This window comes from Megascapheus bottae, chromosome 1 (assembly GCF_031878675.1).
Source record: "Megascapheus bottae isolate mThoBot1 chromosome 1, mThoBot2.hap1, whole genome shotgun sequence".
Taxonomy (NCBI): domain Eukaryota; kingdom Metazoa; phylum Chordata; class Mammalia; order Rodentia; family Geomyidae; genus Megascapheus; species Megascapheus bottae.
In genome coordinates, this window is record NC_143509.1 from 44,519,544 (window position 1) to 44,542,106 (window position 22,563).

Sequence of the window (22,563 nt, forward strand, 5' to 3'; positions counted from 1 at the left end):
ATGTATGGGAATTAATGCACTATTTATCTGGCAAATATCATGTAACCCTTCTATTAATTACAATAAAAAATACATTAAAAAAAAAGCTCAGCAACAATGCATAGGTCCTGAGTCAAAGCCCCAGAAAAATAAAGGCTACAAGCAATGCACAAATTTAATTCTGTTTTAATTGATGATCCTCCGCTTTCTGTATGACTGACTAGGCCTTAAGGATAAAACAAGTGGAAAGCTAGGATTTTCCATCTTCCACTCCTTGTCTGAGTTAAATAAGAAAGCCTCAAAAACAGAGGACCATGGGCCGGGAATTTGGCCTAGTGGTAGAGTGCTTTCCTAGCATGCACAAAGCCCTGGGTTCAATTCCTCGGTACCACATACACAGAAAAAGCCAGGAGTGGTTCTGCTGCTCAAGTGGCAGAGCGCTAGCCTTGAACAAAATGTGTCCAAGGACAGTGTTCAGACCCTGAGTTCTGGAGGGAAAAAAAAAGACCTTGGGGCAAACGCTTTTGAAGTAAGCCATCTTATCCTGTCTTTTATTAGAACTGGCCTTTATTCTCTAAATTAGAAATCTCTGCTGTGATGTCTTTGCTAGGCATGCACTGGACATTCGTGAACACTACGAGAGAAAGCTGGAGCGGGCTAATAATTTATACATGGAGCTGAGTGCCATCATGCTGCAGCTGGAGATGCGGGAGAAGGAGCTCATTAAGTATGTATGCAGACCCGTGCGGATCCTCAGTGACTGGTTCTTAGCAGAGTTGTTCTGCTCTACATTGCTGCTGGTCTGAACTGGCAGATAAGTCATTCACTCAACATTCATCCTGGGGTGTGCACAACTCTCTACATGGGTGAGGCGGAATGAGCAAAGCTGCTGCAGAGCTGGATAGAGAGGACCACACCCTGAAGCAATGCAGAGTTCAGCAAAGAGGTCTTCATATCAAGAATTTGGTGTGGAAGCTGGGAGTGTGGCTTAGTGATAGAGCACTTGCCTAGCATGCATGAAGCCCTGGGTTCCATTCCTCAGTACCACATGAACAGAAAAAGCTACAAGTGGCACTGTGGCTTAAGTGATAGCTTTGAACAAAAAGAAGCTCAGGAACAGTGTTCTGGCCCTGAGTCTAGCCCCAGGATTAGGGCGGGGGGGCTGGGGGAAAAGGAGGAGGAATTTGGTGTAGTTAACAAGACACTTACTGCCACTTGAAGTCAAGTGGCTGCTGAAAATGGCCTAAGCTATCCTGGATGGTGGCCAGAAATCCCTGGAGTCCTGGCTGCTGAAAATAAGCAGTGTCTGTCCTCATCCTGTGCTGGGGAAGAGAAGGGCAGTGCCTGAGTCCTGAGCTGCAGAGCAAGAAGTAGTTAAGTTATCCTCTTGGGGTTTTTTTGTTTGGTTGGTTTTGTTTTGCCAGTCCTGGGGCTTGAACTCAGGTCCTGGGCCTGTCCTTGTGCTTTCTCAAGGCTAGCACTCTACCACTTGAGGCTAGCACTACTTCCTGCTGTGTGTGGTACTAAGAAATCGAACCCAGGGGTTTATGCATGCTAAGCAAGCACTTTGCCACTAGGCCATACTCCTGGCCCCATGGATTTTGTTTTCTATTTAACCTGCTTTGCAAATAGTCTATATCTGTTAACTGTGACCAGATCTATGGGCCACTGGTCTGTGAGAACATTCTACTCATCCTTTCTGTCCCCTGTGGTTGACATGTCACTTTTTCTTTCATCCTTGCAGGCGAGAGCAAGCAGTGGAGAAGAAGTATCCTGGAACTTACAAACGACACCCTGTACGCCCAATAATCCACCCAAATGCCATGGAGAAACTCATGAAAAGGAAAGGTGTCCCTCACAAACCCGGGCTGCAGCCCAAGCGGTAAGACACTTGTACCCACCTGGCATTCAAACAAATGGGAAGAGAGCCCCTCAAAATACATTCTTAGGGCCAGGAGTTTGGCCTAGTGGTAGAGTGCTTGCCTAGCATGCATGAAGACCTGGGTTCAGTTCCTCTCTACCATAAACACACAAAAAAAGCTGGAAGCGGTGCTGTGGCTCAAGTAGTAGGTAGAGTGCTATCCTTGAGAAAAAAGCCCAAAATCAGTGCTCAGGTGCTGAGTTCATGCCCCAGGACAGGCAAAAAAAAAAAAAAAAAAAACATTCTTAGAGCGTGGCGATGTGATCATTTCTGTTGTTCAGCCTTAGCACTTCACTCCAGACCAAATTAAAAAAGGGGAGAAAGAGCTGGGCGCCGGTGGCTCTCACCTGTAATGGTAGTTACTGAGGAGGCTAAGATCTGAGGATCACTGTTCAAAGCAAACCCGGACATGAAAGTCAGTGAGACTCTTTTTTTCTTCTTCTTCTTTTTTTGCCAGTCCTGAGCTTGGGCTCAGGGCCTGAGCACTGTCCTTGGACTTTCTCAAGGCTAGAGCTCTACCACTTGAGCCTCAGCACCACTTCCGGCTTTTTGCTATGTATGTGGTACCAAGGAATAGAACCAGGTCTTAGTGCATGCTAGGCAAGCACTTTACCACTAGGACAAATTCCCGGCCCTCAGTGAGACTCTTATCTCCAAATAACCACCAGAAAACTGGATGTGATGCTATGGGGGTCAGTTCGGTAGGGTCATAGCCTTGAGCAGAACTCATGGATAGTACCTAGGCCCTGAGTTCAAGCCCTACGACTGACCGGAAAAAAAAAAAAAAGAAAGTGTGGCACAGACCTAGGAATTTCATTTGTCTTGGCATACAGTCTAGATTTCAAACCTAGCTCTGCTTCTGACCCTGGGTGACTTGGGTCATTATGTGACACCCTTCCACCATCAGAGCCTTAGGGCTGACGCTGGCCAGCTCAAGCTGCGCTCTAATTCCTAAAATATGGCTTTGGCTCTTTCCTATTGTTTCCATGCCGCAACATGACCATCCAGTATTATGGGTTTGATCCCAACACCACAAAGGATGTGTGTGTGTGTGTGTGTGTGTGTGTGTGTGTGTGTGTGTGTGTGTAAGTGTAAGCTTGGGAAATAGCCAGAAGCTGGTGGCTCATGCCTGCAGTCCTAGGTACTTAGAACTAAGATATGAGGCTATGGTTCAAAGTCAGCCTGAGCAGGAAAGTTCACAAGACTCTCAATTAATTATAATTAATCTCCAATTAATCACAGAAAAAGCCAAAATAGTGCTGTGGCTCAAGTGGTAAGAGTCCTAGCCTTGAGTAAAGGAGCTCAGGGACAGCACCCAGGCACAGAGTTCAAGCCCCAGGATCAGCAAAAATAGATAAATACAAGAAAGTTTAGGAGGTATTTCACAAATTTGAATAAAGGGTTTTTGTTTTGTTTTGTTTGTTTGGCTGTTTTACCCTTGACTTCAGGACCTTATACTCCTGGTTTGCTTTTTTTTTGCTCAAGCTGGCATTCTACCATTTGAGCTACTTCCATCTTTTTGGGTTTTTTTGCCAGTCCTGGGCTTGAACTCAGGCACTGTTCTTGGCCTTTCTCAAGGCTAGAGCTCTACCACTTGAGCTGTTTCTATGTATATGGTACTGAGGAATCAAACCAGGGTCTTTGTGCATGCTAGGCAAGCACTCTACCACTAGGCCAAACTCCAAGCCCGCACTTCCAACTTCTTGCTGGAGATAATAATCTCGCAGACTTCCCTGCCCAGACTGTCTAGGAATCAGGATCTTCAAGCTCTCAGCCTCCTAAATAGCTAGGATTACAGGCGTGCGCCACTGACATCCAGCTTGAATGAGTTTCCATATTTAAAAAAAATTTAAACTAGTTTTGTTTTGTTTTTCTGCAGGCCAGATCTATTGAGATCTGAAGGTATTCCCAGTACAGAGGTGGCTTCCACCACATCCCCTTTGTCTGGAAGCCCCAAAATGTCCACCTCTAGCAACAAGAGCCGGTATCGAAGCAAACCCCGCCACCGCCGGGGGAACAGCAGAGGCAGCCATAATGACTTTGCAGCAGTCTTGAAAACCCAGCCAGCCCAGGACACTTCACCCCATCCCTCTTACCTACACCAGGTTCCACCCCAGCCCCCTTCTCTCTACCCCCATAACCCTGTGCAGCAGCAGTACCAGCAGCACCCTCCTGCCACGTCTCAGAGCCACCAGCACAGACTCAGTATGCACAGACAGGACATTGCAGCCTGCGCCAACAACCTGAGGTACTTTGGACCAGCCGCAGCCCTGCGGAGCCCGCTCAGCAACCATGCTCAAAGACAGATACCTGGTTCTAGCCCCGACCTCATCTCCACAGCCATGGCAGCAGATGGTTGGAGAAGTTCTGGGTCCGATCAGGGCCAAGCTGGCCTTTGGGACTGTTGTCATGCCGACCCCTATGACCCCTGCCTCCAGTGCAGGCCAGAAGAGTCTGGATCCTTAGACCTACCCACTACGGAGCCTGTGGGGAGGAACCCCGACCTTCCCAAGTCACCAGCACACAATCCCCTCTCAGAAAATGCCCAGGGCTCAGAGAAAATGAGAGAAAATGAACTCAGTGGCTGTACAGCGGCATCATCCCTTGGCTCCTCTCATCACGTTACCCCCCCAGTGCTACCTCGGAAAACAAGGGCCCTTCAGAAGGTAAGGTGTAATGATGTGCTTCAGAGAACGACAGAGCCAGGCATGTTGGACACACTCCGTAATGTTCTTTAGAAGTACACCTGTTGGGCCGGAAGTTTGGCCTGGTGGTAGAGTGCTTGCCTAGCAATCACAAAGACCTGGAAATGGTGCTTTGGCTCCAGTGGTAGAGCTCTAGCCTTGAGAAGGCCAAGAACAGTGCTCAGGCCCTGAGCTCAAGCCCATGACTAGAAAAACAAAAGTAAAGAATACTTTTTGAGTGGGCACTGGTGGCTCACACCTGTAATTCTAGCTACTCAGGAGGCTGAGATCTGAAGATCATAGTCGAAACCAGCCCTGGGCAGGTACATGAGATTCTCATCTCCCATTAATCACAGAAAAAGCTGGAAGTTGCATTGTGGCTCGAGCCTTGAGTGGAAAAACCTGAGGGAAAGCACCCATACCCTGAGTTCGAGCTCATGTACACACATACACAAATGGGATAACAAATACAAAACAAATGTCTTTCACTTTAAAAACAACATCTGTAATCCCCTGTCAGTTAGCAGCATGATGCAACTAGTTCTTAGTCATGACGCCTGTTTCCACCTTAACCCAGTAGGAGCCGTTCTACCATGGTGGTAGCCAGAAGGCCTTAGGTCAAATTTGGGCTCTCCCACTCAGCACTTCTTGAATCCCAATTCCCTTGCCTGTACAATGGTCTGATTGTTTGATGTGGGGACTAAATAAGTTAAATATGAAAAAACACTTAGAATAGGACTAGGAACATAGCAACTTCCCAAAAACTATAGCTCATCTTGCTATTGCGTTTAAAAAAAAAAATGTGTGAAAAGTGTTTGGGGCCAGGAGCGTCGCCTAGTGGTAGAGTGGTTGCCTAGCATGCACGAAGCCCTGGGTTCAATTCCTCAGTACACATACACAGAAAAAGCTGCAAGTGGTAGTGTGACTCAAAGGGCAGAGCACTAGCCTTGAAGAAAGCCCAAAGCCCAAGGATAGTGTGCAAGCCCTGAGTTCAAGCCCCAGGACTGGCAAAAGAAAAACAGTGTTTGGAACACAATAATTGTCCATTCAGTTCTATATAGTGTTCTATATCCTCATTGTTGATCAGGTACTTCAAAGAAGGAAAGAAAAGATCTAAAGTACAACCATGTATGTTTGGTCAACTAGACCTTTAGTAGAAAAATCAAGTTCAAGATGGGACTATTCATTGTCTCAGGTGACTTGAGCTAATATATTTTTCATTCCCCCAGTCCTGTGGCCAGTACATGCCTTGGTAACAGCTTTATTAAGATATAATTCACATACCTTACAATATTCCCATTTGAAATGCAAAATTTAAGGTTGTTTCTGTACAGCTCTCTAGTCATCAGTAGATGAGCAGTTTTAAAGCATTTTCAGTTACCTTATGTAACATATACCTTTGAACCATCTGCCACCATTTTGATGCCATCTGCGGGTGCTAGGCCCCAGAACACATCCCTAGTACAATGGGCCTCATTGGAATGGCACACTCACTCACTTTTTATGAGATCCTCTCCCACATTCATCAAGTTGTTAGTAAATGCCTTTTGATAACAAGTCTTTTTCCTAAAAGAAGTCCTGCTAAGCATTGTTGCTGAAGTGGAAGAGTGCTTTTCTAGCAAGCATGCAGCCCCCATAAATAAATAGCTGGGCATGGTGGTGCATGCCTATAGTCCCAGCTACAAAGGAGGCGTAGATCATGGTCCAAGGCTAGGCTAAGCCAAAAGTGCAATACCCTGTCTGTAAAATAACGAAAAGAAAAAAGGGTGGCTAGGGACATGACTTTGTAGAGTGCCTGCCTAGCAAATATGAGGCCTTGAGTTCAAGTCCCAGTACTGCCCAAAATAATGAAGTCTTTTCTTCTTCTCCCCAGAGTGGAGATGACTCCTCGGAAGAAGAAGGGGAAGTTGATAGTGAAGTTGAATTTCCACGAAGACAGAGGTAAAAACCAGCAAAAACGCATGGTGGTTTGAGTGAAAGGGGAGAGATCCTGAGTTTGCCCGCTCTGTCATTGCAGCCACTGGGCTCTCTCTGGGCTCACCTTCATAGGGAAATTGGAACTGACTGCATACATGCTTTTCCTTGGCCACCTTACCCAGTCACTTCTGCCCAGCAGGCCTGAGGTCATCTGAACTTTCCCATAGGAAAAAGTCAAGCATGAGCTCCATGGTGATAGCTGAGAGTGCTTCAGGAAGTTCGGGGGGGATGCCATGCTGTTTGTAGGCAATTTTATTGGTGTGTAGTAGATCTCTGTTGTGTTAGAGTCTTCTTATGCTACTCTAACACATACCACAGACTATGTGGCTTCAATGAGTTTATTTCTCACAACCCAAGACCCAAGTAACAGCTGACTCTGTTGTCAGTGAGAGCACTTGCTAGACAGCCACCTGCCTGAAGCGTCCTCATGTGCACAGAGATGAAGAAACAGAGATGGAGAAGGGATAAGATTCAGTGCCAAGTACCTCTTTATTGCTTTAAAATGACATCATTCCTGCCTGTTCTGGGGGCTGAGGGAACTAGACTATCACTCACCTAGACCCTCACAGATAATGTGGGCATGTGGTTTCTCCAGTGGCTCAAGTCCTGTGGCTCTCTGTTCTTCTAGGCCCCACCGCTGCATCAGCAGCTACCAGTCATACTCCACCTTCAGCTCTGAGAATTTCTCCGTGTCGGATGGAGAGGAAGGAAATACTAGCGACCACTCAAACAGTCCTGAGGAGTTAGCTGGTAAACTTGAAGACCGCCTAGCGGAGAAGCTAGACGACCTTCTCTCTCAGACACCCGAGATCCCCATTGAAATTTCCTCACACTCGGATGGGCTCTCTGACAAGGAGTGTGCCGTGCGCCGCGTGAAGACGCAGATGTCGCTGGGCAAGCTGTGTGTGGAGGAGCGAGGCTACGAGGTGGGGCCTCTCCCTTCTCTGCCACTCTTCTCTTCCTGGCTCTTTTGGGTTAGAATCTTTTTAAGTCCTTCAAGCGTTTACAATTGAACCTAGGGTCCAGGTACTGTCCCTGAATTTTTTCACTCAAGGCTAGTCTAGTTCTGCCAACTCATGCCACTGCACCATGTCCTGTGTTCTGGTGGTTAATTGGAGATAAGAGTTGCAGGGACTTTCCTGCCTGGGCTGGCTTCAAACCACGATTCTCAAATCTCAGCCACCTGAGTACCTAGGATTACAGGCGTGAGCCACTGGCACCTGGCTTACAATTTTCTTATAATGAGTATAATCCACCCCCACCTTCATATAGTAGGAAAAACAGATCAGCAGAGTCCCAGAAATGAGGCGAATTTTTCCCAAATCGGACACACACACTGGACTACTCAAGAACTCTTCATTCCAGAATTTAACTAAAACCCCATTGGTTCTCCACCCCATCTCCCAACCTGGTCCCTCCCCCAGGTTCCTATCCTTTCCTGGACTCTACAGCCATAGCATACATAATTCTTTGTTTTAAAAAAATGTTTTTGGGACCGGGAGTTTGGCCTAGTGGTAGAGTGCTTGCCTAGCATGCATGAAGACCCGTGTTCAATTCCTCGGCACCACATACATAGAAAAAAGCCGGAAGTGGTGCTGAGGCTCAAGTGGTAGAGCTCTAGCCTTGAGAAAGTCCAAGGACAGTGCTCAGGCCCTGAGCTCAAGCCCAGGACTGGCAAAAAAAAAAAAAGTTTTTGGTACTAGTACCAGAATTTGAATTCAAATCCCTTCCCTCTTGTTCAGCCTTTCTTACTTATTTCCTAATTGGACTTAAGGCATAACTCTAGCCCAGCTATTTGCTGATTAGTTGGAGATGGAGTTTTACAGATTTTTTTTTTTGCTTCAGACCTCCTTCATCCAGGTCTCTGCCTTCTGAGTAGCTAGGACTGCAGACAAGAGCCACCAGCACTCAGCTTTCCACTCTTTATTTCATGTACAATTTTGCTGTGGAAGAGACAGGAGCATAGTGGTTTGGTGTGTCCCCTGGAATCAATTTCCTAGATGTACCCCAGCCATTCTAGGTGCAATGTGACCTTGGATATGTTACATAAACTCTCTGAAGGTCACATTCCCTATCTGCAAAGTGAGCACAGTAATATCTAGCATATCTGTGAGGTATGATCTATCTCAGTAGAGTATTATGAAATAAATGGCTCTACAGGTCTGCAGTACTCACCACCATGCCTGGAGCCCTAGCCCAAAAGTGGAAGTATGGCAGTACAGCTCCAGTTGCCACAGCCTTCATCAATTCTGTCCCACCAGGACAAGACCCAGACCCGTTCTCTTTGCTGGTGCTTCCGCCAGCACAGTTCCAGTTCAGTAGCTGCTTGTGGAGGAATTGTAGAAATGACTTCACCTTTCTCTTCTGCAGAACCCTATGCAATTTGAAGACTCGGACTGTGACTCCTCGGATGGGGAGTGCTCGGACACCACAGTTAGGACCAACAAGCTCTACAGCTCTGCTACTTGGTGATGAAGGAACGCCCTCCGGAAGACCTCATGACATGTTTTGAATCTACCCCAGCCCTGAACTCTTTGCTGTCTCTCCTTGCTTTTTTCGTCTGGGAGGAGAGCCACCCCATCTTGACTACCCCTAGAAATGAGCTGCAATAACAGGAACATGAGACTCCGTCAAATCTCTGGAAAAAAAAATCTCCAAATGAAATTTAAGTCTCATTGAACATTTCAATCAAGAATGGCAGGGATATATTTTATTGAATATTCTATCTACTGTAACATTGATATTTATTTTTGTTGGACATTTTAACACTTTGTACTGTAAAGAGTGAACTATATATATGGTATATAGAAAGACAATAATTTCTTGCAAAAAGAGAGAGAAAGAAGGAAAAAGAAAAGAATGAAATGAATTAGACGCAGCACCCTTGGGAGTTGGTGGGGACAGGAGGTATTGATTGCTGCTGCTTGAACAGGGACCAGGTCCTTTGCCTGTAAGTGACTAAAGAAGAACCACAGCCAAGACAAAGCACAGTAAGCTTTTTAGAACACAAAGAACAGCAAGAGAAGAAGCAGTGCCAGGTAATTTGTGAACAGACCCATTAGGTTGGCCCTGCGTGTCAGGTGGGAAATGGCCTGGCAAAGTTTGGTGAGTAGATAGGAGCCACATGAGAGATTTGAGAACATGGCCTCCTAGAGGAGGAGAATCAAAACAACCAAACTGTAAATTGGATTGCTTTTTTTCTTTTTTTCACTTGAAGCTGCATTTGAAAGTGAGGCTTATAGATAGTCAAGCTTTGTCCACAGCAAATCCTTCCCCTTTTAATGTCGTCATTGACACAACCTTGACCAATGTATTGATCGTTCCAGAATCAAGTGCCATTTTCCTCCACCTGTTGACTACTTCCTTTAGGAAGCGTGGAGGGGAGGTTCTCCTGAGAAGGAGAAAAAAAGAAGAAAAGGAACATCTGTAACCATGTTAGACAAACAAATGCAGGATTTATGTGTCCTCATGATGAAGATGGAACCAACCCTCTCTGGACCCAGATTGTTCGTCTGCTAGAATCATATTGATTCAGACAGGAGGATAGATTTTAAAGGCAGCTAGGAAGTATGTGTATGTCTGTCTTCTGTCTAATGTCCAATCCCAAACCATCCCCTTGTTTTTATTTATTAATTTGTTGGAAGCTTTAGTCAGAATAGAAGCAACCCTTCTCCCACTATAATAGAATTTGTGTTCAACACTACTTGTAAACTGTATCTTACTTCACTCTGAATTGCTGTAGTTTTGATTAGCTAAATTTGGAGATTTGTGGAAAGAACAAATGATGCTGAGCAGGAATTGGAAACATTTTTACATTGTCAAAGCATGAAGTTCTTCCTGTCTTCAGAGGTACTTCCTGGGGCCTTTAAGGAAAAGTTTTATTTTTGAGACAGGGGCTCACTAGCTAGCTCAAATTAGCCTCATATTCACCGTCCTCCCCTAGCCTCCTCCGAGCTGGGATTTACAATGTGGCCGTCCACACTCAGCTTCTGGAAAAATTTATCTTCAATTTTGTATACCAGCAGATGTTGAATAGAATTCTCACCTGTGTCTCTGAGATAGGCTACTGTCAAACAGCCTCTGTTGACTGGCTGGATACCCACAGTGAAGCATGAGAAGACTGTGAGACTGGTGATGTTTACATAAAGCATTCCCACACAGGTGGGACTGGTGCCCCTCCTCCAAGCGTCCCTGACTGCATCAGCCAAAAAGGAAAGGCAGGAGGGAGTTTAGAGCAGTTCTTTTGTTTGTTTGTTTGTTTCCTCCATTTGTTTACACTTTGTGTTGAGACACTGACTTAAAACTTAGTGTCTCTAATTTACAGTCCATAGGTAGAATGAAGGAAAATGTTTAATTTATACAGAGAACAGTATTGTTGAATTAAATTATTTCATTTTGTATCAAATTCTGTAGCTGGACTACATGAAAGACCTTAAGTTATGGCATTTATTTTGTCTTTGTTATTTTATTTTATATTATCATTCTCATTTTCTGTCGATCAGAAGGTGTGGTTTATGATGTAGCACAATGATTGTTTATTGCTAACTATGAATTAGTATGGATTTTGTGATTTAAATGAAAGCTTGAAAATGGAACTGCCATTTGGTAGCTCCGGGTATTATATACTCATCGTAGCTGTAACCCCTGGTTGTCTGTGTACAACAGCAGTGACCTGAGGAACTTGCTCTGTCCTGAAGCCCAGAGCGTACCTTGTAACATGTTGTGCTTGATCTGATCATGGAAGCTCTTGGGGGGGGTGGGGGGTGGCTTTTGAACCAATAGTTCAAAAGGGTAAACTGTCTTAAATTTCTTAAGAAATAAAATCATGGGAAGCAAAATCATTACAAGCAAACAAAGAATGTCCTGAAAGGAAAAAACAGACCTAGAGAGCTTTTTCAGGAGACGCGTGGGTTGGACTGAAGAACTGGCAGCATAGTAATTTCTTTCCTTCCAGATCTAGCCTTTCTTCCCAATCTAGAGGAACAGGAGACAATTTTAAAGGGGAATATGTATGTATATATACACATGTATATATGATATATATATGATCTATGTGTGTGTATATATACACGTGTATATATACTTATGGCCCATTATAAAATGCCTATGATTCCATCCTATAAGACATTAAACAAGGCCTAGACACTTAGAGGACCAAGGCTGGGAAGGAGTCCTGAAAGGCTCTATTTCCCTTGCTCTAACTTCAGATCGCCCAGCACATTGAATCTCTCTGGTTTACTTCTTGAAATGGAGATGTAATTATTCTGTGTCCACTTTCTGTTCAATGTAAAACACCACATTTTAAAGTTGCTTCTATGTTTTGGCCTACTTTAATGGCAATAGCAAAACATGAGGATCAGCTTACTCTGTTTTATACATTTCAGTGATGGTCAGCTCCCTGTTTTGATCAGTGTTTTTGTATTCCGATCTTGACTGTCTGCCTTGTTCATGTCACTTGAAGTAGATGAACTACTCTGTGCGTGTTAGGGAAGTAGTGTTGGATGTTCACTGACTGTTTTATCAAGATTTGAATCGAGTCCACATTAAACACTTTTTAAGTAAAACTGACTAGAAGTTTTGAAGAAGAATAATGTCCTCAGTCAAGTTAAAAGTTCACAAACTCTGTCCCAACCCTGTCTTTTACTGCCTGCCTTGTGAAACCAGGAAAATCTTCAGTTGATTTGTGTTGCTAGAGAACTGCTGCACAGTCATCAGAAGTGTTGATCAAGAGCTCAGGGAATTTAAGAGCCAAGTCTTCAGATCTGTCAGCTGTGACAGTGCTTCGAGGAGCCCATAGACTGAGATTTCAATTTTCATAACTGATTGCCACTGTAAGCCTCCTTGGATAAATGTTCGTATTCATTGAGCGTCTGTTTTTGAGCAACTACAAGATGAAATTCTATTTGTATCCCAGTTGAACATTAGCTTTTAATTTCTCTTCTAGAGCCAGCCCTTGAATAATAATTCCTCTTAAAATTGCTTAGCAAAAAGGAGAAGCCTTACCACACTGAAGCTTAGACCTGTTTGCAAGATTATGGAGATCGCCTTCCCAGGAAGAGACCATGCTAGCTAGCCAGGTTGGGAAATAACTTCAGATGGCCTTCTTCAAATGTTTTTAAAACTTTTCAGTACATTCATCCTTCTAGGATTAAGGACACTTTTCATGGGCTTTAGTAAGTATGGGCATTTACGAAGAGCCTCATTGGACTAGATAACTCCCCTGTCCTGATGGTTTGTGGTTGTCCTATCCCCTACTAGATAGTGTTGATACTGCCTCAGTGTGAATGTATTCTTATTCATCAAATGCTCTACCTTTCCCTCCCCCATGCCGTGTGTGTGTGTGTGTGTGTGTGTGTGTGTGTGTGTGTGTGTGTGTATACCAGTACGGGTGTAAACTCAGAGCCTTGCATTATTGCTTGGCTTTTTCAGTCAAAGCTGAACCTTTTCTAGATTTTTGGTGGTTAATTGGATAAGAGACTCAGAGACTTTTCTGCCCCAGCTGGCTTTGAACCGTGATCCTCCTCAGATCTCAGCCTCCTGAGTAGTTAGGATTACAGGCATGAGCCACCAGCACCTGACTCTTTTTCCTTTTTCTTAAAACATTGCTAACTTGACCTTCCTGACACTGGATTGCCAAGTACAGAACCTATGTGAAATGAAGGGAATATTTCCCTATCCCATGGTTTAAGTTTTGTTTTTGCACTGGGGCGGAATTCCCATCTTCCACCTCTGTCCTAAACACCAAGCCCAACATCATTTATTGAACATCAGATTGTTTCCTTCTGAGCAGAGGCACAGCCTCAGAACCTCTCATAAGCTGGCATTTAGAGCATCCATCACTGCTGGATTGATGAGCAAAGCAAAATCTGTTTGCCATGTCAGCTCTAAGCTCATAATTCATTTCCCACAGGTAGTTTGGGATCTTCCATTTCCCTGAGGGGAGAATGAGAAGTGTACACTAGTGTTCTCCTTATGCTGGAGGGACAGTCCCCTGCTGGAAACGCCTCTACTCTGAACTGTACTTCCACCTGAGTAACCACCAATTCCTGATGAGTCCAATTTCTAAATGTCTCTTTATTCATATTCTCTTGAATGATTGTGCCCCCATCTTGTAGAAACAGTTAATGTGTGGAACCCCAGCTACTTGCTTCCTCTCCAGATGCTGTGAAATTAATGTGTGATATTCTTTTCAAGACATTGTCCTGTACTGTCAGTATGAATTAGTGCCTTTCCAGGCAGCAAGGTTTTTCTTTGCTGAGGTCATAGAACAAATGTCCCAGTGTACTCACACCTCTGTGATAGCAACCTCTTAGGCTGGCCTAAGACAGTCCTGAGTTGGCTCATTTGCATGTTAGGACTTATACTGCAAAAGCCTGTTTGAATCACAATGCACAGTGGAAGACCACTGTGGAACCTGGAGCTTTTCTCAGGGACATGGCAGAAGAGGGGGTCTCTGACATCTCTGCTCTGAGAAACAGATAAAGGAGTCGATTGATTGCCATGTGGCCCAGGTTTAAAGGCAAGAATTCATAGGCCTCGCTCCAGGCAGATGGCAAGGCCACTATAAGAAGCTCCCAGCAGAATCTGCTCTACAGGACCACTTCTCAGCACTCTGAGAATCACTAGCTTTGGGACCCAGGCTTCTCTGTCCAGTGGCCATAGTCTTCCAGAGCTTACAAGACCCAGTGTGTGATCGGGAAGATATCCCGTCTTGACTACATCACCCCAGTGGCTCCCCACCGCCCCACCTCTTGAGTGATCTCTTCCCACAGTGTAGGAATGGGAAAACCCTCCTTGATTCTGAGATTTGAATCCTATTCATGTAGAGGAAATGATTTTTTTTTCTTGATGTGTCTAAGTCTCAAAATGAATCCCCTTCTCTGTCTCCCTTGTCGTCTCCTATATTGTCAGTTCCCTGTAGAGTTCTGATGTTGGCTCCCTTTATGTTGAACAGCAGTGGGAACAAGAATGACTATCAACGCAAACACAAATGCATGAAATTAAACAAAAAGTGTACTTCACTGTGTCTTGTGTCTTGTCCTAAAGGTGCTCTTTGGGTCCTGTAAACTGCCCCAGCTGGGTCTCAGCATTTGTTTGAATGTGAGGAAGAAAAGGACTGGGCTTCCAACAGCTAATCCTCCTTTCAGTCACAATCAGGAAGGGAAGAGAAGCATTTTCATTCCAGTTTCTTCTTGTCTCTTTCACAAAAACCTACACAGCCACCCTGTGTCTTCTGCTATTTGGCTTCCCTTCCTGTAGCTCTTCGATGTCACTAGTGACCTCACTATAAAGTTCGAAGAGGAAAACAGGAAGCTGGAATGATTTTAAAGTGTTATATGGGAATTCAATTGCAAGAAACAGAAGGTACATTTTGAGAGGTCAAAGTGGGAGTATTTATTAGAAAGCCTGCAACAGCAGATGGACTCATTTCTCAAAGACCTGCAGCCCAGAATGTAACTTGCACAAAGCTCTTAAAAGCAAAATCCACATGCTTGGAGTAAGAAAGAGTCAGGTGTGAGCATTCTCTGGAACAAAACTTTCCTGGGGCTGAACAGCAAGATACCTGTATATTTTCTGAAGCAGCACTATCCTAGAGCTAAACACCTGCATCACCCTTTATCTCACCTCTAGGTTTTTTGAAACTGGGTGGGAAACCCCCATCACCCAGTTAGGTATCACGATGGCTATGAGGACAAGCCATGTCGATGAAATCCAGTATCCTTATTTTAAGGATTTGGGATTGTCTGACTTCTCAATTTTGATTCCCATTGTTTAGGGTTGAAAATTAGCACCAAGTAAGATTTAGTTGTTACAGAGATACCTTTTGAGAAATCCTTTTACCTGTAAACTTACACAGGTAAGGCACGTTTTTGTAGTATGATACAGGAGGACAAGAGAGTGAGGCTGGGGGTGAAGGAGGGAGTTGATTTGGAACTCATTTGCAAAAGAAGAAAATGTCCTCTTTCTTCTTTCCCTACACCAGAACTCTTAAGATTGACCAGTTTCAAAGTCCAACCTGCCTCCTCCTCTCATTATCTCTCTCACCTCCACTCTCATTACCAAGACTTAAAAAAAAAAAAAAAAAAAAGAGATGAAGCATGGGTCAGGAAGTAGAGTGCTTGCCTGGCAGTATGAGACCCTGGGTTCAGACCTCAGGATGGGTAAGGGAAGGAGCAACATGAGCAGCTTTCAAGAAGCTGAGGCAAGATCTCAAGCATAAAGAAACACACTTTGAAAATTAAGAGCCTTGGTATGAAACAATAAAAAAATCACTTGGGAACTTATTTTTCCTATGGAATATGAGAGTTGCTAAGCATGTAGAACAAGATGCCTACATTAAAACCCTTAGCAAGAATCTACATGTAAAAAATTAGCAGATGATGACCCATGCCAGTGGACCCTTCCTGTCTGATACAGGACCACAGAACTGGTCAGTTCCAGTGCCAAGGGCTACCTTCCAATATTACAGTTATAGGGGGGGTAGTGACAGTTTTTAGGCAATTGCCATATAGCACAACCAACTTCTTTGAAAAATACAACCATTCTTCAGCTATCCTCAGTAAAAGACGAAAAAAGAAATATGTGCAGAGGGTACACTGACTGACAGCCCAGAATACTGACACTGTTCTAGCAGAAGGAGATAGAAGGGATGCTCAATGCAGAAAGGACTTACTAGAAAATGATCGTTCAATTCAGATGAGACAAGGAGCCTGCCCTGTCCAGATGGGTAAACATTTATCCACAACATATCCAAAACACAGTTTGCTCTATTCATATTTAATAGTATGCAACCATGAGATCTGACATACGGGGTAACGTCAGTGTGTCTGAACACAAGAGCATCACAACACATTTGAGCTATAGGTGCGAGTCCTGGACAGTTGGTCAGTTTGTTTCCCTTGGCTTACTGAAGAGGTAGATCATCAGCAAAAAAGAACAGAAGAAAGACTCTTGAAGATAGTAATGACATAAAGAGTGAAGCAGTGATGTGGGCTCATAATGAAGCGCTGATAATAATCACATCCACGATGAATGAACCGGACAACATCTGCCACATGGTCTATTACTTTGCAGGGGGAAATCTGGACAAAGCCAACCAGTATCTTCTTCCAAGGCACCCAGGGGTGGGCAATGGCAAACCCAACAGACCATCCAGAGTTCTTTGTAATGGAGTAAAACAGAAACAGGCATTCTAGGAAGCCGTCCACTTCATCCATTTCACAGAGTCCTGTGAAACAAGGGCCAGATTGAGAACAGGATATTGTTCACCTTGTAGACCAGAGTGTGCTTTGTTTTTTGGGCAAGACATAGCACACATATGAACAGTGTCCATGTCACCTGTTGAAGGTACCTGAAAAACAGTGAGGGTCTTTAAAGGCAGCCCTAGAGTCCAGGGCTATGGCACGCAGAAAACCTGATCACGTGTCTTTTCTACTAATGTGGTTAGTGCTGCTTGTTTTACTCAATTGCAGGTGTTTCTGGCTACATTTTTTAATGAGCGTCCCAGGAACCAAGGCCAGCAAAGCCATGGCCAACAGCTTAAAGACAGTGCTCCAGGAGAACAGAGCATCCAGGGAAGTGACGGTTGAAAGGATGGAGCCTGTCTGCACACAGATGAAATTGTATGGGATCAAACCTGGAAGAAAAGGCGAAAGTGCAGGAACATTAGGAAAATAATAGTTCAACAATAACCAAGAATTCAGAGCAGTGACTTGTGTTCCACTCACACCTGACCTCGAAACACAGCCCTTCTCTCCTTTCTACTCTCTTCCCTCCTTTTCTCATGTCCTTCCTTTGAAAGAAAAGAACTTGAGATGGTGTACCCAAATACATATACATTACAATAAGATACAAGTTGGGGCTCATATCTATAATCCTAGCTACTCAAAGACCCAGAAAGTTATAACCAGCAGAAACAAAACTAGGCTGGGATATGTGGCTAAGGTGCCAGCCAAGGAAGCCCAGCAAGAGCTCAAGGTACTGAGTTCAAATCCCAGTACCAAAAAGAAAATTAAAAGTTAAAACTTCAATAGCAAAACCAAGTGAATACAAAAGTCAAACATAACTCAGGCAGTGAGTTATTCACAATGAGGCTAATATATTTGGAAATGGGCCCAAGGCTGGTTCTGAGTAAATGTGGTTCTAGATGTCTATCAGCCAAAACTGAGAACCACCTCGCTACGAAATTTACAAGATGCATAGGCTAAAAAAAAATGGTTAGTTAAAAGACATTACTTTCCCTACTTTTCAAACTCTAAAAAGTCATCAAAGCAACTGGATTCCAAAAGTCTGGGTAGTGGTTGGGCAGACTCATGGTAGCACACACCCCTATAATACCAGCATCCAGGGCAACTGAAACAGAAATAGGTTCTAGGTAAGCCTGTTCTACATAGCAACATCCTGCCTCAAAAAAGCAATACACACACAAAGGGAGAAAGAATGAGAAGCAAGTAGGGAAAGAGGAAGGGGAATGAGGGGAGCACGGTGAGGAGAAGAAAGAAAAATCTACATTCCCAGGCTCTACCCCAGAGACTTCAGTTACTTGTTTCTAGGGTATGGCCCAGGAACCTGCATTTGAGAAGCTCTTCTCACCTGTGCCCTTGAGCAGCTGACTGACTTAGGACCCCCTATTAATCCATTTCTCTTCCTTGGTAGAGGAAGCGTCTGAGAGGTGATGAGCACCCTACCACTCAAGGCCACACAGCGTATCAGACACAAAGTACCTCTGGTTCCAGGCTTCAGGCCACCTGGGAAATGGCAAGCTGTGTACCTCCATTAGGCGAGATTCTATGCATCCTGTCTGAAAACTGATATGACCAAAACAGCTTTGATTTAAGACCTCGATGTATTTCAGGCATTCCCTATTAACAGCAGCTATTCTTGATCTAAAAGCCCTGACTGACAATCCCTCCACACTCTAAGAAGCTTGGCCAGAAGGCAACGTGTGCTTCAGGCTTGCAGAGCATCTTACCAATAAGAACCGCGAAGAAGAAGTGCACAATGGGAATGTTCAGTATTGGCGCCGAGAGGTTCAAGAACCAGTTTGGTGTCATGGGGAAAAGTCTCAAGAACAGTAAAAAGAAGAATAAGCTGTTTCTGTTCTCTTCCACCTGTAGAAAGAGTCAAGCATTAGGAAGCCAAAAGGGTCTCAGGAATTGGTCTAGATATTTCACATAGTGAATTCCTACTCTTCCCACGGCCCTCTGCAATAGAGACTATTTCCTCCATTTTAAGAAGAGGTGTGGGAAGATGGGGAGAAATCAGGAACATCTCCCGAGGCCACAAAGCAGGAAACATAGGGAAATGGGATTTGATCCCACGTCTGTCCCTCTTGAAGACATCAAAGAACCCCTTGGACTTAGAGGGCAGGGAGAGCACTATGGGAAGTCTTGCTCCTCCCCCCTCTGAGGCCATGAGATGCCATTCAGGGGCCCAGCACATGTGCTCCTTACCTTTCTCTGCAGCAAGGCCACTTTATCAGGAAAGTAGGAGACCACCAGCTGTTTGCCAAAAATACTGGAGAGCAAGTAGCAGATTGTGGCACCCACTGAGGTCAGCACGCAGCACAACAGAAGCCCCATCCATGGCCCAAACAAGGCACCAGCCAAAACATTCTGCAAAGATTAAGCCAGGAGAATGACTACTACTCAGCCAACTACTCAGCTACTCACTATCAATTCCCTCTCCTCCAGGGGCTTTCTCAGTCAAAATTCAACCCCCACTTTAAGGTAGTGAATAAAAACCCAAGAAACAGGGCTGGGAATGTGGCTTTGTGGTAGAGTGCTTGGCTAGCATACACAAAGACCCAGGTTTGATTCCATGGTACCACATACATCTGGAGGTGGTGCTGTGGCTCAAGTGAGATCTAAGGAGTGCAGTTCAAAGCCAGGGAAGGCAGGAAAGTCTGTGAGACGCTTATCTCCTAGACTTCTCAACCACCAAAAAACTGGAGCTGTACTCAAATATTAGAACACTACACTTGATTTTTAAAAAGCTCAGGGCCCAGTGCCTATAATCCTAGCTATTCAGGAGGCTGAAATCCGAGGATCTCGTTCAAAGCCAGTCCAGACACCAAAGTCCATGAGACTCTCATCTCCACTTAAACACTAGAAAACCGGAAGTAACACTGTGGCTCAAGTGGTAGAGCACTAGCTTTGCAATGAAGAGCTCAAAGCCAGTGACTAAGGCCAGAGTTCTAGAGTTCTAAGCACCAGGACTGACCCCCCCCCCCAAAAAAAGGCAACAAAACAAAAACCCTCAGGGTCAGCATGCAAGCCCTGAGTTTAAGCTCCAATCCAACACATACATACCATACACAGACACAAAGACAGACACACACACACACACACACACACACACACACACACACACAGGCTTAGTGTCACAAGATGAAAAAGTGAACCCATACTTCCTAAATGCATTTGGATGACATTCTGCCAAAGCTCAGGATCCAAGAAAGAAAACAAAAAGTGCTATGGGCACCTGTTGAGTACCTACTGTGTCTTCTGAGATTCCTTACTACAAGCTGTGTCCTAGTCTTCCATTACCTCCACTCTACTGGTGAGAGATTAAGCCTCACAACCGCAAGATCACACCAGGCAGAGCCATGATGGAGCCTTTAAAGGAAAAAGACAGAACCGAGGCAGACCCAAGGAGCGCGCTCCTGCCCTCCAGTAGCACACAGCCACCCGCCATCCTTGGGCACACATTTACTTTTCTTTCTGTTTCGGAGAGAAAAAATTTGCTTAGATAAATCCAGCTTGAATCTAGGGTGGACAAATGGTGCCAGGGAGGAAGAAAGAGAGCAGAACACAAGGAAGCGGGGAGGGCTCCCTGCTCTGTCACTAGAACACCTGCTGTTTCATCTCATCCTCCCATGCAAGAACTGTGCGAGGCTGGACTGTAGGCATGTTATGTAGATGGGGAAACAGGGCTGGGAGGAGGAAAGGACACTGACCAGGAAGCTGGAGCCAGGGATAGCAAAGCCCTGTTTGTAGAGGTAGGCGCTGCAGAAGAGCAGGAACACATAGGCCTCGTGCTCCTTCCGGTACTCCCGCAGGACCTCCGAGAGCTCTCTCAGTTCTGATAGGTCTGAGGGGAACCACAGCAACCTGGAGGGAAAATAGGGCAGAAACTCAGTCAGAAACAAGGGTCCAGATCCGCCTAGGGCCTAAGAAAGTTACTTGCTATGTCTTCTTTCCAAAGTATGTTTCTAAACATGTCCAGCATCTGGTCTATGGGGAAACACATAGGCTCAAGACCATGGGTGATGTCACAGCAGAGGCAGCCAGAAGAATCCTGGTTAGGAAGCAAGAGACCTGGGTTCTTCTACTTTCCTTTTGTGTAACCTAGCTTGGATCGAGCTAGTCCACAGGTCTCACTTTCTTCACCTAAAAGCGGAGAGGAGGGCTGCTAGATACTTGCTAAATTTACTTTAGCTCTTAGATTTTATGACTTATTTTTGGTGCTAGGATTGAACTCCAGGTCCTCTCACATGCCAAGCCAGGAGTTCTACCACTGAGCTACAGCCTCAGCTCCTTTCTGATCTACTCTTAAGAGGCGGCTGGATGTATTTCCCAACAAGCACTAAACATCTCAATGTCCAGTCCCTTCTCCCACAATCCCTGAATAATTCAGACATCATTCTGCTGGCTAACACGACTATTTTATCATTCACTAACAAGCCAACTACATCTCTCCCACACTATAAACACAGCTTTCAATGTGGCAGCCTTGAAACCAATTCTTTCAAAGAGCTGCTTTCTTCACCTGGCTCAGTAGACTCCGAATCTTGTGCAAAGGTCACAGTGTAAAGGCTACTCGACCTCTGCCACGGGAGCAATCATTGAACCCATCAATGATCAATTACAGTTATTCTCAAGAGAATGCTTGACTACGTGCATCAAACACCCACAACAGAGCCTTCCCAGTAACAGCAAAAAAAAGAACCCGGTAACTGGATACACATGCCCTAACATCTGAATATCAGTAAACCCTTCAATAACGTAACGACGTGCCGGGCACACCTCCATACCCTTGTCAGACAGTGCGCAGCAATGGTGAGAACCGGCCGGTAGGTAGTGCTGCCCCCGGCCTCACCCCGTCGACAGGGAGAAGGCCGACAAGGAGGGAGGGCCAGGGAGGAGACCTGATCATCACTTCTTGAACCACTTTCAGTCCGGAAGTCAGGTCTTCCCAAAGGCGCCCGCGAGGGATGGCGCAGCCTGCGCCCTGGGGACACACGGGTCCACCCTGCGGGCCCGAGGCCCGGCGGACGCGCGCCCACACCGGAGCGACTCCGGCCCCGGAACGGAACCTACGGCCCCGACGCCCCATCCTCGGCCCCGGCTCTCGTCCACCGACCCACGGCCCCATCGCACCACCCTCCCCACGCACCGGCCTTCGGGATCCTCGGGAGAACCGAGTCGGGGCCCGCGGGGCAGCCGCGTCGACAGCATGTACAGGGCAAAGGTGCAGCCGGAGAAGACCAGGAGGAGCCCCAGCAGCGGCCGCATGTCGGCGTCGCCCCGCGGACCCCCGCCGCGGAGGCGCTCGGCAACCTCGCGGAGCGCCGAACACTCCGGGAGAGCTGCCGGAGCCAGCGGAGCCCATTCGGGGACGGACAGGGGCGGGGCTGCCCAGACCACGCCCACCCTCCCGCCCCGCCCCGCCCACGCTCGGCTCCCAGCGGGTCCCACCAGTAAAACCTGTCTGGGAGTCCTGAGAGGCCAGTTCCCGTATCCGTTCCTCTGTCTGCACTTACTCTGCAAGTGTGGAACTGTCACCGCGCCACCTCGCTGGGTTGACCCATGAACTCTGCCCACAGCTAGCTTGCAGCCTCTTTTTCTTTTCTTTTCTTCTTTGCCTGTCCTGAGGACTGAACTCAGGGCCTGAGCACTGTCCTTGGACATTCCTCAAGTCTAGAGCTCTACCACTTGAGCCACAGCACCGCTTCTGACTTTTCTATGTATGTGGTACCGAGGAATCCAACCCGGATCTTCG

General features: G+C 45.7%; 2 protein-coding genes across 2 annotated transcripts in view; one reads left to right on the forward strand and one right to left on the reverse strand.

Annotated features, from left to right (window-relative positions):
* Map3k13 (mitogen-activated protein kinase kinase kinase 13) overlaps positions 1 to 14,567 on the forward strand; it is a 150,821-nt gene extending 136,254 nt beyond the window's left edge. Inside the window, exons 10-15 of the mRNA XM_090343313.1 lie at positions 590 to 706; positions 1,724 to 1,861; positions 3,780 to 4,566; positions 6,458 to 6,525; positions 7,190 to 7,487; positions 8,932 to 14,567. Of these exons, the coding sequence (XP_090199439.1) occupies positions 590 to 706; positions 1,724 to 1,861; positions 3,780 to 4,566; positions 6,458 to 6,525; positions 7,190 to 7,487; positions 8,932 to 9,033 (1,510 nt within the window). The 3' untranslated portion in view covers positions 9,034 to 14,567. The remainder of the gene's footprint in view (positions 1 to 589; positions 707 to 1,723; positions 1,862 to 3,779; positions 4,567 to 6,457; positions 6,526 to 7,189; positions 7,488 to 8,931) is intronic.
* Positions 14,568 to 14,930: 363 nt separating this feature from the next.
* Positions 14,931 to 22,145, reverse strand: Tmem41a (transmembrane protein 41A). The gene is made up of 5 exons (XM_090343329.1): positions 21,958 to 22,145; positions 20,519 to 20,672; positions 19,014 to 19,175; positions 18,533 to 18,671; positions 14,931 to 17,197 (listed from the first exon to the last, which is right to left on the reverse strand). Exons 1-5 carry the CDS (start codon positions 22,074 to 22,076, stop codon positions 16,980 to 16,982), a joined length of 792 nt encoding a protein of 263 aa, XP_090199455.1. The 5' UTR covers positions 22,077 to 22,145; the 3' UTR covers positions 14,931 to 16,979.
* Positions 22,146 to 22,563: the final 418 nt, after the last annotated feature.

Coding starts and splice junctions, on each gene's coding strand:
- Tmem41a (XM_090343329.1), bottom strand. CDS start 22,076: ATGCGGCCGCTGCTGGGGCTCCTCCTGGTCTTCTCCGGCTGCACCTTT. Junction 20,673..21,957: donor CCCGAGGATCCCGAAGGCCG/GTGCGTGGGGAG, acceptor TTTTCCCTCCAG/GTTGCTGTGGTTCCCCTCAG. Junction 19,176..20,518: donor TCCCTGGCTCCAGCTTCCTG/GTCAGTGTCCTT, acceptor TAATCTTTGCAG/AATGTTTTGGCTGGTGCCTT.